This window comes from Mustelus asterias, chromosome 11 (genome assembly GCF_964213995.1).
Source record: "Mustelus asterias chromosome 11, sMusAst1.hap1.1, whole genome shotgun sequence".
Lineage (NCBI taxonomy): Eukaryota > Metazoa > Chordata > Chondrichthyes > Carcharhiniformes > Triakidae > Mustelus > Mustelus asterias.
This window is the reverse complement of record NC_135811.1, coordinates 45,822,426-45,841,200: the sequence shown is the minus strand read 5'-3', so window position 1 is coordinate 45,841,200 and position 18,775 is coordinate 45,822,426. Positions and strand designations below refer to the sequence as shown.

At 42.0% G+C, this 18,775-nt stretch overlaps 1 protein-coding gene across 1 annotated transcript in view; it reads left to right on the top strand.

The window, feature by feature from the left end:
* Window positions 1-18,465, top strand: part of LOC144500502 (myoferlin-like) — a 228,154-nt gene extending 209,689 nt beyond the window's left edge. Inside the window, exons 53-55 of the mRNA XM_078223532.1 lie at window positions 3,130-3,239; window positions 5,524-5,671; window positions 17,704-18,465. Coding sequence (XP_078079658.1) covers window positions 3,130-3,239; window positions 5,524-5,671; window positions 17,704-17,739 — 294 coding nt within the window. The 3' untranslated portion in view covers window positions 17,740-18,465. The remainder of the gene's footprint in view (window positions 1-3,129; window positions 3,240-5,523; window positions 5,672-17,703) is intronic.
* Window positions 18,466-18,775: the final 310 nt, after the last annotated feature.

Sequence of the window (18,775 nt, the reverse complement as noted above, 5' to 3'; positions counted from 1 at the left end):
TCTCAGAAACCAATCAATTTTGTGAACATGTCAAAGGATTCATTGTAAAGAGCTCAATTTTCAGTGTTTGATTTACTATTTCGATATATTGGGGTCTCATTAACTTGGAGTAAAACTAGTTCATGATAAGAAATCACAGACGGCCGAAATTTTCTGACCTCGCCCACGGTTGGGATTCTCCAGTCCCACTGCAGTGAATGGAGGTTTTGGCTGAGTGCCTAATTCTCTTCCCGCTGGCAGCGGTTGTGGGGTGAGTGAGATTGGAGAATCCTGGCCAACCTCACTTTTTATATGGTTTGCAAGTTCTGCTTTTTGACCTTGTTTTTAAGCTAATGTTGCATCAGAACAGTCCAGAGCAGCGATATTAAGGCAGGCACACATTCATGAAACCTTTTTTTAATTGGGTTCTAATAATTGTAGCAAACAAGTTGAAGGTTAAAGCCTATTATTTTGTTAAGTGTGAATGTATGTATATAATTACATTTACACCTCTTAAGTCCTGGACATAAGTCTATCGACATCCAATGTGTTATTTCAGATACTTGTGACTTATTCTAAGACCAGTAATATGGATCTGGGCTGTGTTTGAAATATTCCAGAAAAGGTGGGAGTTGTCTTAAGTTTTTTAATTCATTCGTGGGACATGGGCATCGCTGGCTGGCCAGCATTTATTGCCCATCCCTAGTTTCCCTTGCAGCATTGCTGTGGTTCTGGAGTTGCATGTAGGCCAGACCAGGTAAGGACGGCAGATTTCCTTCCCCAAAGGACATCAGTGAACCAGATGGGGTTTTCCAACAATCGACAATTGTTTCGTGGTCATCAGTAGATTCTTAATTCTGGACATTTTTAAATTGAGTTCAAATTCCACCATCTGCGGTGGCCAGATTTGAACCTGGGACCGCAGAACATTAGCTGAGTTTTTGGATTAATAGGCTAGTGATAATACCACCAGGCCATCACCTCCCCAAAGTTTCTGCTAAGCTGAATCATTTCTTTTCACCAAATCGGCCGATAGCAGAAAGAAAATCGAGGAATTTCAACCACAATGATCTTGCGTCAGTTTTTTTTAAAATTGCTCCAGCAGCCTCTCCCCACCTCCACTGTGTGATTCTTTAAAGTCTTTTTATTAAAGGGCAGGGAGACTGATGACCCATGTTTTAAAAGTTTAAGATTTTTAATTTACTCAGCTTTCTAATTTACTATATAGTTTCAGTAAATTAATAAATATTACAGCATGCCAGTGTAATCTGTAAATTATTCTCGGTAGTCGTTTTGGTCACTTCCAGCTATTTAAAATAAGGTTACTCACCAGACACTGATTCAAGTGCTGCCTTTATCTGATTTACCCATTTTTGGGTGTATTAATGAAGCTACACCAGGTTATACTCTTAAATATATACTGACTTTCTTAATGCAATTTTAAAAAAATTACACTCTAATATTCTGCCTTATTGTGCTGGTTTTTAGAAGGTTTTACGTTTAGCGACAGGTGGATTGGTTTCAGCAGAAACTTGAGCATGAACTTGAGGGGAGGCGATGGCTTTAGTAATATTATCGCTGGACTATTAATCCAGAAACTCAGCTAATGTTCTGGGGCCCTGGGTTCGAATCCTGCCACAGCAAATGGTGGAATTTGAATTCAATGAAAAATATCTGGAATTAAGAATCTGCTGATGACCATGAAACCATTGCCGTTTGTTGGAAAAAACCCATCTGGTTCACTAATTTGATTTATTATTGTCACATGTATCAGTATATAGTGAAAAGTATTGTTTCTTGCATGCTATTACAGACAAAACATCCCGTTCATAGGGCGGCACGGTAGCACAGTGGTTAGTACTGCTGCTTCACAGTTCCAGGGACCTGGGTTCAATTCCCGGCTTGGGTCACTGTGTGGAGTTTGCACATTCTCCTCGTGTCTGCATGGGTTTCCTCCGGGTGCTCCGGTTTCCTCCCACAGTCCAAAGATGTGCGGGTTAGGTTGATTGGCCATGCTAAAAAAATTGCCCCTTGGTGTACTGAGATGTGTAGGTTCGAGGGATTAGCGGGTTAATATGTAGGGGTATGGGGGTAGGGCCTGGGTGGGATAGTGGTCGATGCAAACTCGATGGGCCAAATGGCTTCTTTCTGCACTGTAGGGTTTCTATGATTTCTATGATAGGAAAGGAGAGTGCAGAATGTAGTGTTACAGTATGTAATGTCCTTTAGGGAAGGAAATCGGCCATCCTTACCTGGTCTGGCCTACATGTGACTCCTGAGCCACAATATGATTGACTCTCAACTGCCCTCTGAAATGGCTGAGCAAGCCACTCAGTTCAAGGGCAATTAGGGATGGGCAATAAATACAGGTCAACTAGCAACACCCATGTCCCACAAGTGAAATGTATGAAGGATCATCTAAACCAGAAACTGTTGACCACAAACATTTTGTTCTAAAGCGTTGCAAAGAAACCAGTTCCGCATGCCTAAGGAGATCACTTTAACTTTTCAAAATACTTAATGAGCCAGCATGCTGTAAAGCCACCTCTTGTCCTTATTCTCCACCTGTATACAGCATGCACATGTTTGTACAGAAGCAAAGGTGTTTTACACAGCGTCATATGAATCTTTCACTGTCGGGTGCACATCTTCCCTACAGTAAAATATGACAATCATTTAAATCTGTACAAAGGAAATGAAAGGCTCACTGATGAATGATTCAACAGCCAGGAGCCACAGTGATATACTTGGCGCTGCCATTAAGCTTTATAATAGCCCAGCTCATCACTCATAACCAAGGAATGACACTTGGGAAGAATTTTAAACTGAAATAGATGTCACACGCATTCGGTTAACCCCTGAAGTAATGGTTGAATACCAGACAAACATTTTAGATCAACTGTTTGGTTAGCTAATTGAGAATAAGACTAAAATGACCCTGGCCCCAATTCATGGATCGTGTACTTGCTTTAGTCAGCTTTTGAGATGGGACTGTTATCCTAAAAAGGATTGCGTAGTGTTCTGCTTTTAAAAGGCTGAGGTAATCCTAGAAGTCCTGTGCTCTAAGGTAACCCACCACTTATCTGTGAATGCCTGTTCTGGTTAGATAACTTGCTAAAAGTTTTTTTGTAAATTCTTTTTGTTATCCAGGGTAAAGTTGAAATGACACTGGAGATTCTCAGTGAACAAGAGGCTGAGCAGAAACCTGCTGGCAAAGCAAGAGATGAACCCAACATGAACCCAAAACTGGAGCCTCCAAAGTAACTTTCCTTTTTTTTCACTTGTCGATTTGTTTTCATAAATTTGTGCCTTCCATTTTGAAAGAACAAGAGTCTAGAAGTGCTTGACATTTTAAAGCAGAGGGCTCCATTTGTTTGGAGCACTGAATACCGGCTACTTGAATTGAATGGATGGGTTTTACTCATTCTTACAAAGCATAGATTTTTTTTATCTCCTCTTATTTCATGCGGCCAAGATTTACATTGAAGTGTCCTATCAGTTCCACTTTTAGATGAGTGCATTTGAGAATCATGTTCGTGATTCAACTGCTCAAAAATAGACAACAGTTCAGCAGCTAGTCTATTCTTTGAAACGTGGTCACATGAAGTTTAGACTGGAGGAGGTATTTACCTTTGTAACATGCCAAAAGTAAAATATATCAATCACCTAACCTTTATCTACTCAATTCTGTCGCAAGTGAATTGGCGTATAAATTGACCATTCCTGTTTCTGCTAACATTATCCCTTCTGAAAGTATTGACCCCTGTCGAGGTACGGTTCCACAGTGGCTGACTTCCCCCTGGGATTATCTTGTACAAGAATACAGATGATGGGGTGGGGGGGGTGAGTGAGATCGGGAATGGTGGGACAGGATGGCTGGCAATCATGCCTGGCCCATTTATCACCATGTGGAGATGCCGACGTTGGACTGGGGTAAATGGAGTAAGAAGTTTAACAACACCAGGTTAAAGTCCAACAGGTTTATTTGGTAGCAAAAGCCACACAAGCTTTTGGAGCTCCAAGCCCCTTCTGGGGCTTGGAGCTCCAAAAGCTTGTGTGGCTTTTGCTACCAAATAAACCTGTTGGACTTTAACCTGGTGTTGTTAAACTTCTTACTCCATTTACCAGCAGCAAACGGTCATAGTATTTAGATGAGGGGTAGAAAGGTGGCTGCGGAATGGGCAGAGCATGGAACGGGAATCAGCCAGTGAAGACACTAGTTCCAATGCCCAAGGGTTCAATAGGTGGAAATCTGCCTGGCTTCCCACTCTGACTGAACCTTTCCACCGCAGGGCACTAGATAACATGCAACTGTTGGCAGGATTGGACTGTTGCGGTCCCACAATCTGTCATTGAGTATCCTGCTAACGCAGAGCTGCTTGAGGGAGGTATAGTAGGGTTGCAGCTATCCAGAAACAAGCTCCCCACACAGCATCTTTCAGGAAAGGCAAAGAAAACGGAAGGCAAAATTTAAATCCGCAATAGATGTTTTATTTAAAAAGCACATTTTGTAAATATTGGAGCAAGCATGCCATTTAGAAAAGAGAAAGGAAGCTTAGTGCTCAGATGTTTAAACGCCTCTGTGGCTAGTTGCTGTGTCGCACAGTTTGGTGTTCATTGCTGTTTGCTGTTAAAACATGTTGTTAAAGGTTCCCTCCCACCCATCCTTATTACACCCTCTTCTTCAGCTGCTTCAATTTTCTTTATAATCCAATACCCTTCGTTTTGAAATTTTTCATTTTATGAAGTTGATGAATCAAATATTCCGCATCTAATCAATGGCTTTCACCAACAATGGCGAGCGAGTTCTGACAATGGAATGAATGAGCAGTTGTTTTGTTTACTGCAGGCTGAGGAAGGAAAGATGATCAGGATGCTGCCATGGGATCTTTAACATTGGGCCGGATGGGGCCTCAATTTCACATCTCATCTTAAGAATGGTTCACCTGTTAATGTAGCTCTCCAGAATCAGACTATGTTGTGCACTGAAGTTTGGAGTGGGGTTTAAACTCTCAATTGAACCAATCTGATTACCAAAAGAGAAAATGCTGGAAAATCTCAGCAGGTCTGGCAGCATCTGTCAGGAGAGAAAAAAGCTGACGTTTTGAGTCCAGATGACCCTTTGTCAAAGCTCACCTGGACAATGGCTCTGTGGTCCTTCATCTCCAGTGGCCATTCTTGGCAGGCTGCCTTTCAGTAGCATTGCTCAGTCATGACACCTTGCTCCACCCAACCTGTGTGACACTGAAGACAATTCCTCGCGCCATCATTGTTGCCGGGTTAATGGGTGACTGAGTATATCGGGGTCAAAACCCAGGCTCCTCAGAACAACAGCTCAGTATCATGCCGCACTACGCATTTATCAACAAAGCCATTGGTTAGATAAGGAGCTTGCTTCCCAGGGTTTTTAAAAGGGATGATAAACATGCTCGTGGTTTGCTTGAGTAATGGTTTCTCAACCCTATAAATGAGTGCTTAATGTAAGCTGTGTACACTTTATCCATTAGAAAGGAAAGTTAACTGGATTTAATTCTTTACAATCAGCCGTCCAGAAACGTCTTTCCTGTGGTTCACCAGTCCTTGCAAGACGATGAAATACATCATCTGGCGCCGGTTCAAATGGATCTTTCTTGGGGTCATAATACTGCTGTTTGTAGTTTTGTTCCTGGGGATCTTCTTTTATTCATTGCCGGTAAGTACCGAGTGTGGGTTTTAATAATGCTGTTATCAAAGTGAGATTACACAAGTAAACCAGGTGTGTTTTTTGGGAAAGGAAATAAGCTGACACATTGTCAATCTTCGACACATCGCTCTGACTTGTGACATTCAGGGCTTTGCGTTTTCTTGCTTGGAATCTAACAGTGAATATTTGTCAAAAGGTCTAACCTAAAACGGAGAGTGCGATCCTTTCGTTGCTATTTATGCTTGCTACTTTCAGCACCTGAGTTTTGGAGGCACCAAGTAAAATTCTCAAAAGGGGGTTTCTCTTGGTGTCTCTGACTGACTGAGTTTACAGAATTGTGTCCAACTGTAAAGGAGGAAGATGACTTTTGATGTTATCTGCCCACGAGCAAATGGAATGAGCTAAAGTTGCATTTTGGCAGCAAAGCCTGGTGATTAAATCACTAGATTGCTTTGATTTAATTAAATAAAAGCTTCCATTTGTATTTCTATAACTTAATTACTGTTAATTATATTCAATTGCATTCCCTCACTTAGTATTCCTCATTTACAGCTTAAGGGGCTGAATGGCCTGTTCCTGTGTTTCTATGATTTGCTGACATAAACTATTAACCTTAAAAAAAAAAAGGCCTCAATTCATTCCCTTAATTTGCACATGGTTTTGAGATTTCTTTTTGGTGTATTATCAAAACTAATGCTGATGATCAATGAACAAGATGTGGAAATGTGAACAAGCCAGATTTGTTTTCTGATGCAATTGTAATTCCCTTCCCGCCTCCACTGTCTGTTGCTGTCCTGTTTTTTTTTCCTGCTGTCCTTTCACCAAGAGTGCGGGTTTCTCAGCCCCATTGACGTGCTGTATTGACTCTCAAGTAATCTGTGAGACAGGATGCGGCTCCTTGAGATCTATTTTATGATCCAGTCGGTGAGATAGAAACCTGCTCTTGCAGGTTCCCCCAGTTGCAATAGTACTTGAGGCTGCAATTAGATTGAGGGACATCAGCGCAGGGATTCGAGGCTTTATTGCAATTGTTAAACAATCTTAAAAGGGGAGGGCAGAGGTTTGAGGCAGTTTTTTAATAAATGTTTGCAAGATAAATTCTACAGCTGCAGAAAAATGAGCGCATTTGTTTTTGTATTTTCTTAACTGGAATAAGGTGGGGTATTTTTAACTGATAATTTGGAGAATCTTTTCCGTATAATCTATTTATGTTCCATCGGCTATACAAGAGTTAATGTCAGTAGCTAAGTTCCCCATTATCTTAGCATTTTCAATTAAATACACCAAATTGCCAATGGCATCTGGTATAAAGTATTGCTACAATAATGTTGGACGAGCTGCAATTACATTGATTTACTCTGGACTATGTTCAGTTCATTAGGTAGAAAAAAAAGAGATTGGAGTTTAAGAATTTCACTGGTGTAATAAATTCTGTATATTGCTACCATGTTAGAGCAACAAGGCTGTTAATTTAAAATTAAATAAAACCCTTCTGTCTTCCACGTTGATGGGAGACAAAAGATTATGGGAAAGTTCTTTTTAAGGTGATAGGAGGAAAAGTTCAGCAGCATCCATCATGGCCTCCAGGCCTGCTGGGATAGGAGGGAGGGACATAAAGGTGTCAACACCAGAGCTGGTTTAGTAGTAAATCATGGTTAGTGGAGCTAGCACAGGAATGGCAAAACCAAGGCAGCTGTTAGTTGTGCTGTGTTGGATCTCTCAATGTTGTGTTAAGACAAGTCCCCTTCTCATGACCTTAACTTTCCAATGCTGTTTTTACACCATCATCATCTCCCTCCTTAGCCTTGTGACCTTAACATGGCTGAGTTTTTTTTTTAAGTGGCTGATAAAGCTGAGAAATTTAAGGACCACAGAGTCTGGAGGCTTTAACTGTTCTATTATCCACCGAGCTGGATTTTTCAACAGCTGTTTGGTGATGCTGTTTTGTGCTGGCATAACCTTAGCCATTTTTCACCTATGTTTAATTCACAAGGCATTTTCTGCTGCTGCTGGTATAGCTGACGTGTTATAAACTCTATGCATTAGTAGGAAGCAAAAGTTCTTTCTACTTTTTACTTTGGAAGGAACAGTTTGCCTGTTTTAAAACCTGAAGCTTGATCTTGTGTGCTAATATAAATGACTGTTTTAAATCACTTTGTCCCAATTTAAATTTGCAAACTTGTATATGCTTCAATTTTGGTCTGTAGTGTTATGCGCAGCAGACTAAAATGTAAGCAATTCTAAATATTTTAATTTTTCCTGGCGATTTAAGTCTTTTGCTAAATTCCCAGTCCATGGTCGGAGCAGAAACAATTATCGATCAAAACCCTTAGACGAAAAGTCAGAACCAGTGGAACCCCATCTCTGTGGGAGCATCTGTTCACTTCTGACGTTGGCCATATGAGGCTGACGTGAAATAGGCAGTTTTCTCACTGCTAGGAAATAAGGGGAAATTGGAGCAAGGATTTTGTTGCATCCTTCTAATGCACTGCACCCGCAATTGTGGAAACCACAGTGCAGAAGGAGGCCAGCTGGCCTATCAAGTCTGCACCGACTACAATCCCACCCAAGCCCTATTCCAGTAACCCCCTCGGGATATACCCTATGAATCCCCTGACACTAGGATCAATTTAGTCTGGCCAATCAACCCAACCCGTACATCTTTGGACTGAGAGGGGAAACCGGAGGACACCCACACACTGGGGAGAATGTGCAAACTCCACACAGACAGTAACCCGAGGCCGGAATTGAACCCGGGTCCCTGAGAGGCAACAGAGCTAACCACTGTGCCACCGTGCTGCCATAAGTAGGTCCACTTACCTAGGTTCAGGTCAGGCAGTACATTAATTCAGGAGAAAATAAGGGGATTCATGTTCTTAAATGTTCAGTCAATACCGTTCAGTCAAATGGTCAATTATATTATTAATTTAATCTAATTTGTGCAACTTTGTAGTCGAGTGCATATCTATTTGAATACAAGTGTTTGAGCATGTAACTTGACCTGATTTGAGCAATTGAAGTTCTATAGTTCGTCAAAGTCAACCTTATATTTCAGTGGGGCTGCAATACAGGCTACATGTAGCTCCTCCTGAAGTTCAAACTGCTGCTTTATATCTTCCTATTCTAAATTCAGGGCCCTCTCATACCGATGTCATCAGTTCTGATAGGATACAAGGTCATGGTGATTTTCATGGTGAAAGATTACGGTGGCTCTTTAGCAAGTCAAGAGCTCCAGACTGACACCCCCCTCCCCCTGCCCCCAAGCAAAAACTTGGTGCTTTTCCCGTAAGCCGATAAAATAGCAAGGTGCTGTATTTCTTTAACTGTCGGTTAACTAATTATATAACCAGCCTTTCGGATTCGGGTACCACATTGTCCTCATTGTTGATTTAAACATCAAATTTCTCTCTGAAAATGTGCAAAATAAAGGTGCTGGCACCATTCCATTTTTATGCAGTAGTGATGTTTACTAGTAACCTAGGATTTGCATCTTGGCTTCCCCTAAAGCCTGTGTGCTCAACGCCTCAGCACCTTCACAAAGGAGAGGCACTTCCACATCACTGAAGACCACCATCTGGTGGGTGACTGGGGAATAGCACTGCCTGCTTCCTGGTCCGTTTATCATGGGGATGATTTCATTGGCTGGGAGCCGATGAGAAATAACTGAAAATTAACTAAACTTGTGGTTTTATTTTTATTTTCTTCTCCTCCTTCCTCCCTTTCAAGTCTGAAAATGGAACAAGTGTTGTATCAAGATCCCTCTAAGTACAGGTACACACTGAGGAACGGTTACTGCTAAAGGGTGGCCACATCCTGTGTATTCCTGGTTTCGGGACTCTGTAAACATTAGACAATCCAGGGATATATCGTGGATGTGTCTGTATTTCGCACATTTTAGAGAGAAATTTGATGTTTAAATCGACAATGTGGTACCTGAATCCGAAAGTCTGGTTATATAATTAGTTAACCGACAGTTAAAGAATGGCAGCACCTTGCTATTTTATCAGCTTATGGAAAAAGCACCAAATTTTTGCTTTTTGAAGTGGGGGAGGGGGGTCAGTCTGGAGCTCTCGACTTTGTGTCTTCCCTGGAAATGATGAAATATGACTGAGAGAATAGACAGGGTAAAGGGAGAGAAACTTGTTTCGTGAGTAATTGCTACCTCACAGTGCCAGGGACTCTGGTTTGATTCCCTGGGAGTTATGGTGGCACAGTGGTTAGCACTGCTGCCTCACAGCTCCAGGGACCCGGGTTCGATTCCCGGCTTGGGTGGCTGTGTGGAGTCTGCACGTTCACCCAGTGTCTGTGTGGGTTTCCTCCGGGCGCTCCGGTTTCCTCCCACAGCCTGAAAGACGTGCTGGTTAGGTGCGTTGGCCATGATAAATTCTCCCTCAATGTACCCGAACAGGCGCCGAAGTGTGGCGATCCGTGGATTTTCACGGTAACTTCATTGCAGTGTTAATGTAAGCCTACTTGTGACTAATAAACTTTACTTTTACTTTAATTGGAAAATAAGCAATTCTTCTGCGATAGTGTCGTTAAAGGGTGTCTGAGTGCAGTAACACAGTAGTGAGCAAACATTTTTTTTAAAAAAGGAATTACTTTTTTTTACTTTAAAAATCCTTCAGAATGTATCATTCACCAAATAGGCTATTACTCAGAATATTCTAGAGTAGGCAGTTCAGAGAGCAAAGTTCACTTGGTACTGGAGTTGCAAGATGAAGTGCTACAAGCCATTCAATGACGAGACGTGTTGGAGCCCAAAGGGATTTTACCAGCTGTAAAGTGGTTCATAATAGAATATCCTGTACAATTCTAATCTGGGACAGCGTGTCCCGGTGCCTGCTGACTCCCTCACGTCCCATACATCACAGTTGAGGTTTTGGATATCAAGTTGTTCAAGTGGCATAGTTAACAGAAAAATGCTTATTGTTCTACTCAAGTGATTGCTTCTTTTGAGCCTGTATTCAGTAGAATAGACTACCAAACCTAGACTTCCATCAACCAGTCACTCCTCTCAATTGAGAAGAGCTTACTATGCTTATAGGCAGGAGTAGAACTGTGAAATTAGTTTGGCTGTAGCAGCTAAACTAACCCAAAAGCACTCCAATGCTGTTGTGCCAAAATATTTCGCCAATAATTTCAGGAAATGAAAGATGATGATGAATCTTGAGAATTTATTTTTTTAAAGCCATCTAAAATAATTTTCAGGGAAAAGATCAGACCGATTTATCCCTTGCCTTGATTTGTGCCACCTATGGAATTCAGCAATTAGTGGATCATCCCATGCTGTAGAACAGTAAAATGAATTTAAAAATCCATAGAATCCCTACAGTGCAGAAGGAGGCCCATCGGGTCTGCATCGACTCTCCGAAAGAGCATCGTACCCAGGCCCATCCCTCCCACCCTATTCCCATAACCATGGCCGACCCCCCTAATCCACAGATCTAGGGATACTGAGGGGCAATTTAGCATGGCCAATCCACCTAACCTGCACACCTTTAGACTGGGAGATAAACCCATGCTGACTTGGAGAACATGCAAATTCCACACAGACAGGCACCCAACGCTGGAATTGAACCCAGGTCCTTGGCACTGTAAGGCAGCAGTGCTAACCACTGTGGCACCAAATGACCAACGTTGACCAGACCCACAAGCCAATTAGATTGATGTGTGGTTTCTGTGCAAGCCTCAAATGAATGGAATGAGAAACCCCTTGCTCAAGTTGTAACCTAAAGTCACAAAGCTGTGAAGTCCATTAAATAAAATAAAGCTTTTTGGGAGGATTATAGTCACTTCAAACTTGATGCTGAACTTCCTTTTAAAGTTTCATATCTTCCATCCCCATGTATGTACTGGGAGCATTTGAACTGATGAAACAACCTGGACGTAGTGCTAATTATAAAATGTGATTCTGTTGCAAATCCCAGATTTTAAAGTTAGTTGATCCAATAAAGGTGGCATCATAGAGGGACAATCTGCATCAAAAATACCCTGAGAAAATGAGAAGGTTCATTAGCCAGTAGCAACAGGTCAAAGTCACCTGACTTGCAATTAAGTGCCTGCTCTGAGGACTTGACAGTCCTGTCCTTAGCCAACCGTCAGGAATCACAGGAGAGAATCCTGGTCAAAACTCAAGTCAAAAATAATGCTTTTTTTTTCTCAGCCTGTCGAGAAATGCTCAGTGCTTGGTACTGCTGGGTGATTGAGGTCAAAATCAGTAGAATGGGAAATCAATCCTGTATTACAAGGCACTAATTCAGCACTTCCTGTTAAATTGATTTGATTTAACTTGGTTCCTCTTCATTAAACCCATCCTTGAAACATGTGGAAATCCAGTCCTCTGCACAAGGAACATTTTAAATGCCTATCAGCACATGGAGGTACATAATTTGGTTTTTGACCCCAAGTCCCAATTTTCTCCATTCTGCCCCTCAAGATACTGACCCACATTAGTTACAATGATGTGGGTGTCTGGCACCCCAGATATTTTGGGTTTTCACTGTGAAGTAGATGGTGTGTTGGGAGACTGTTTGAACCAGGTGCTATTCTACCTTAACCGATTTTAACACCCACATGCTTTCCGTCAGCGATCACTGGGACTTGCATTTATCAACATGCTAAAACATCCCTCTATCATTGTGCCTTTTGGTCATTCTTCCTCATTCAGTGTTGACTATTGACTGTGCATCCATCCCCTAATATCTGAGTGATTCAAGCGATGGATTTTGCTAGACTAATTCAGAGACACGAGTTCAAATCCAACCACAGCCACTAGATATATTTGCAGGAACATTGTCAAACAAAATGTGACATCTGAGTCACAAGAATATTAAAATGGGTGATATAAAGTTTGGTGAAAGGTAGAATCGCGAGAGGTAAAAGCATCTTAAAAAGGAGAATGGAGCTTCCGAGCTCACCGAGGCCAATTGAAGAATTCCCACCGTCCCCTTCCCCAGACACTGGAGCACAGACTGGGGTGATGAGTTGGAGATTATCCTGCTCTTTAAATCTTGGTGAATAAAGGAACCTGCTGAGCAGTTTGGCTGGCATTTGAAACATTTGTTTTTCACCAAATGTTTGTTCCAGTGTAGCAGAAGATAATTTTTTAGTTTCTTTTGAGACATTTGGAAGAGTTGATCTTGGCCCAAAATTAAGAAATAATAGACAATTGTACCTTTTGAATAACATCCTCGTTTGACATCCAAACTCTGTTCCATAGACCAAGTTAGACTAGTTCTCAGACTGGCCACTAGATAGAGCTCTGTGAAGAACTGGAATGGTATTCAGGTCTGAGGGGAAAGAATGCAGAGGTTGTCCTTTACCATTCGAATATGGAATAGAAAATTCTGACCTTCAAATTAGTCAAATCAGTTTGAAAGACTGGGGGTGGTAGGGTATCTTGAGAGCAAAACCTCAACTATCAATTTATTTAGCTTTCTTTACTTGATGTATTTCAGTGCTTTTCTTTTTCAATTTATTCTCGTTTTCTTTGCATTTTTTCACTTTAAAACGGGATAATATGTGATGCAGGGATGCAAAAGGCAAAGCTGAAGCATTTGCGACCATCTTCAGCCAGAGGTGCTAAGTGGATGATCCATCTCTGCCTCCTCTGGAGGTTTGCAGCCAATTCGATTCGCTTGATGTCAAACGGCTGAAGGCACTGGACCCTGCAAAGACTGAGCCATAATACCGTTCCTGCAAGAAGACTTGTGCTCCAAAAATAGCTGCATCCCTTGCCAAGGTGCCCCAGTAAAGCTACAAGACTGGCATCGACCTGACCATGTGGAAAATTGCCCAGGTATGTCCTGTACAGAAAAACAGGACAAATCAAACCGGGCCAATTACTGCCCCATCAATCTATTCTTGATCATCAGCAGAGTGATGGACATTGCAATAAAGTGGCACTTATTCTACTCCATTTGGGTTCCACCAGGGTCACTCGGCTCCAGACCTCATTAGTGACTCAGTAAAATCAGGGCAGCATTTAACCAAGTATGACATCAAGGAGCCCTAACAAAACTGAAGTCCATGGGATTGGTGAGGGGAAAACACTCCAATGGTTGGATTCATATCAAACACAAAAGAAGACAGTTATATTAGTTGGAAGTTGATCAATTCAGCCCCAGGACATCACTAGAAGTTCCTGAGTAGTGTCCTAGGCGCAACCATCTTCAGCTGCTTCACCAATGACCTTCCCTCCATCATAAGGTCAGAAATGGGGCATCTGGTGCTGAAAATGCAACACTATTTGTGACTCCTCAGATACTGAAGCAGTCTGTGCCCATACCCCTTAAGACCTGGACAACAATCAGGTTTGTGCTGATAACTGGCAAGTAACATTCATGTTACACAAGTGTCAATCAATGACCATCTCCCCTTGACATTCAGTGGCATTACTGTTGCTGAAGCCTGCACTATCCACGTCCTGGGAGTTAACATTGACCACTGACTGAACTGGATCCAGCTGTGTATGTACTGTGGCTACAAGAGCAGGTGAGAGACTGGGAATTCTGTGGCGAATAACCTGACTCCTGACTGAGGCCTGTCCACCATGTACAAGGCACAAGTCAGGAGTGTGATGGAATGTTCTCCACTTGTCTGCATGATTCCAACAACACGCTATAAGCTTGACATTCAGGACAAAAGAACATTCTAGATTGGCATCCCATCCACCACCTAAACGTTCACAGACTCCACCACCGAGTCGCAGTGCGTACCATCTACAAGATGCACTCCAGCAACATCTCTAAGGCTCATTCAACAGCACCTTCCAAACCCGTGACCTCGACCACCTCGAAGGACAAGGGCTGCAGATGGATGGAAACACCACTTCCTGCTAATTCCCCTCCAAATCAGTCACTATCCTGACTTAGAAATGCATCACTGTTCCTTCATTGTCACTGGGTCAAAATTCTGGAACTCATTCCCAAGCAGCACTGGGGGTGTACCCACACCATGGACTGCAGCCATTCAACAAGGCAGCTCACCACCACCTGTTCAAGGGTTATTAGGGATGGAAAATAAATGTTGATCTAGCCAGTGACATCCACATCTTGTGATGAATAAAAAAGATTCTGGAAAATGTTGTAGAGGGGAATGTGGGGAGGTTTAGGGTTTATTCCAGAATTGAGCGCCTAAATGACTGAGCACGACTGCTAATGTTTGGAAAGGATATTGGGATGTATAGGAAGCCAGAGTCTGAGGACCAACAATGATTTGTTGTTGTATAACAGCCTTATAAAACATTTCAGAGTGCTTCACAGGAGCTTTATAAAACAAAATCTAATGCTGAGACGCAAGGAAATATTGGGGCTCCACTTGTCTGCATGACTCCAACCATAAGCTTGGTTGGAGCCAGGTTTTACAAAGCAAGGTAAATGAGGAACAAAAGGGAAGGAATTCCAGGGTTTGGGGCTCAGACAACTGAAGACAGGCCCATCAATGAAGAATCAGTTAAAACTGGAGATGGACAAGGAGTCAGAATTAGGAGTGCGGCTGGATAAAGTTATAGAGATGCAGGGGGTTGAGACTATGGAGAGATTTGAAAACTAATAACTTTAAAAATTGAGATGTTGCTTAACTGGAAATCAGTGTAAGTCAGTGAGGGCAGGAGATATGGGTGAATGGGCCTTGGTGCCAGTTGGGACATGGGTGAATGGGCCTTGGTGCCAGTTGGGACATGGACAGCAGAGTTTTGGATGATATCAAGTTTGTAGAGGGTAGAATGTGGGAGGCTGGCCAGATTTACATTGGAATAGTTGAGTCTAAAGGTAACAAACATGTGGCTGAGACAGATGGGATGAGTGGCAGTATTTGCCAATACTATGGAAGTGAGGATAAACTGTGATGGTGTGAAATAGTTGTTCAGAAGATAATCTCAGAGACAAATAGGACACCAAGGTTGCAGAGAGTCTGATTCAGTCTCCGATTGTTACCAAGGTGAGCAATGGAGGCAGTGGCCTGGGAATAGAGCTTGTGAAATGGCTTCATTTTTCCCAAAAGTTAGGAAAATCTCTTTTGGGGGGGGGGGGGGGGGGTGGTGCTGTAGGTTCTGGGTTCCAGCAATAGGTTGGCTATCATCAATTTAAACATCTGGTTGAGAGTTTTAAGTTTGCGACATTGGGGCATTGGAATAGCTCAGCAAGTTTCAGAGCAAAGGGTCTGTGGAACTTGGTTAAGATATTAGTAGGAGAGTTCGGAATAAGCTGTAACTGGAGGATGAGAGATCAGCTAAGAAACTATTAGAATAGTAAAGGCATGAATGATGTGGTAGCACAGGGGCTGATTCAGGGACAGAGATGCACAATGTGACAGAGGTGCATGTGGATGGTCTTACTAAAGGAAGGGCTATAGAAACCAGATACAGCTGAGCCTGCGACCTTGGAGGAGGAGGAATTTGTGGTAGCGTGTGAATACAATGGCATCAACTTCTCAATCTTTAACTGAAGCGACTGCTCCAGGAGTGGAGATCAGACAGGCAGTCTAACAACACTGAAACATTGAAAGGATTGTGAGAGGTGAAGACAGATCTGTGTATAACCTGAGGCAGATGTCTTCATGTGATGTTGCCGATGAGTAGCATGTAGTTGTGGAACATGATGGGGTCCGAGGATAGAGCCTGAGTGATCAGAGAGCTAAGAGTGTGGTGATGGGAGTAGTAGTCATTAATGGGGATCCCCGAGCTACGTTTGTCTAGTGCAATGGAAAAGACCAAAGAGGAGGATGGTGCCTAACATTGAAAAGTATTTGTGATCCTTGGACTATGCTGGAGGCAATAGGACAGATGTCATATCTACTGCAGGTGCCTGGGAAAGGCCAAGTGGAATTTGGACTGGTGGAAAACCGTAACAATCAAGGATACCCTGAAAGGAGTAATGGGGAGGGGAAGTGAAAATGAGTATAGTGAAGGAGATTTGATTTATTATTGTCACATGTATTAACATACAGTGAAAAGTATTGTTTCTTGCGCGCTATACAGACAAAACATACCGTTCATAGAGAAGGAAACGAGAGAGTGCAGAATATAGTGTTACAGTCGAGGGTGTAGAGAAAGTTCAACTTAATGCAAGGTAAGTCCATTCAAAAGTCAGACAACAGCAGGGAAGGTGTTCTCGAGTCGGTTGGTATGTGACCTCAGACCTTTGTCTGAGAAGAAGGTGGAAGAGAGAATGTCCGGGGTGCGTGGGGTCCTTAATTATGCTGGCTGCTTTGCCGAGGCAGCAGGAAGTGTAGACTGAGTCAATGGATGGGAGGCTGGTTTGCATGATGGATTGTGAATGGCTACATTCACAACCTTTTTGTAGATCCTTGTGGTTTTGGGCAGAGCAGGAGCCATACCAAACTGTGATACCAACAGAAAAAATGCTTTCTATGGTGCATCTGTAAAAGTTGATGGTGCTGTGAATCTCAGCAGATTAACATGATAGTTGCTAATAAACTTGAGATTTTTTTTACTGTCTCACAGCACTGTGGATGAAACGTGCCCATCAAAAAATTCATTTTTAAATAGAAACAGCTGTTTTGTCACAGTGAAACCTAAACTCCAAATTGGAATTATGTATGGAGCACAGAGTAACCAGACTAAAAGGTTCCATTCTCTGTGTCCCAGAAATTGGACATAATAGGTGCAATTCAGTGTGTAAGTGCACTCTTTATTCCAAGTATACACTGCAGGTAAGTATGAAGAGTCATGTGTAACTCGGTGGTTACTTGGCTACCTCAATTTGAGGGCATGGGTGAAATTGACTGCAAGATCTTTCTTATTTTATTGTAAGTAAAAGTCTGTGTGTTTCCTTTTATTTCGATTAATCATGTTTCTAAAATTCCACCTAGAGTGTTTCAGATAAGAATCTCGACAGATAACAGCCAATCTTGTTCTGTTGCATAATTCTTGGGACAGCTTGTGTTTAACTTGTCAAATTAACAGATGACCTGCAGATATGCTGGGAAATGCGTTGCTACTTTGAGAACTGCTAAATGGAATGATGTTTGTAAGTTCAAATGATACTCACTTTTACTAATCTCGTTACCTTGCACAGAACTACCTATCCATGCGAATTGTGAAACCTCTCTAAGGAATTTCAGATTGGCCAATCCTCCCACAGCTACGACTCTTGTTGAATAACTGGGCCAGGACCATTCATTTCATACGTCTACAATCTCGTGGCCTCAAGGGTAGAAATGGACTGAGGTTAGGAGGATGACGAGATCTACATTTACCAAGGTTAGGCAAGGTTCATGGGGTCATGACTGGGCCATTTATCAGTGATTCCATGTTAATGTGCTGACCCTGATGACCAGAACCCTGCTGGTTCTAACCAGCGATTTGTGCAATTAGCTGTTTATTTAGCAGGTGCCTCTCTAGTTATGAAATACCAGGGGTGTTTTGTTTATTCGGAATGGTGAATTAAGCATTTAAAATGTGGCTATTCCAGGTGGTTAGTTTGCTAATGTGTTACATTCTAGGTCTGAAACACACATGACATGCAAGTATTGTGGGATTTTTATAGAACCTTTTCTAAAACAGAACTTGAGAGCACAAGTACCTCCACTTGATTTGCATAGATCTTGCGAGATTTGAAGAAACCAGCGGTTGACGTTCTGAGGATTATGTATAGTGTTTCAGTGTTCTATTTGGCAGAAGCTTCATGTTGTTTTTCTGGTTCACTTTTTTTGTTATGTAAGAATTTGGACCAAGATATGTAATTTACGTGCAAACTAAAGCATTACTAATCAATGTGTACTTCCTGTACTCTTAACAGCTGCATTGTTAGCTGCTAATAAATCATTTCACCAGTGTCTATGGTTCAAGGTCTTTTTATTGCGTGGAACTTTTTTAAAAATCCTGATATAAAGATGAACACACACACACATTCTTTCTCTCTCACTCACCATGTATCCACCTGATTCATGGCCCTAGTGCTTGGGGGAAAAAAAACTTGCAATGTTTGCAGGCAACCTGTTCTTTAAATTATAATATTTACAGTCTGAGGCTTAACATAAATTAGCAGTTGCATTACAAAGCTACAATGTATTTAAATAATTCATAATCTAGAAGCAGTAGTTTGAGAAGATTACAAATACTGTAGTATAAAATAGCTTATTTACAGA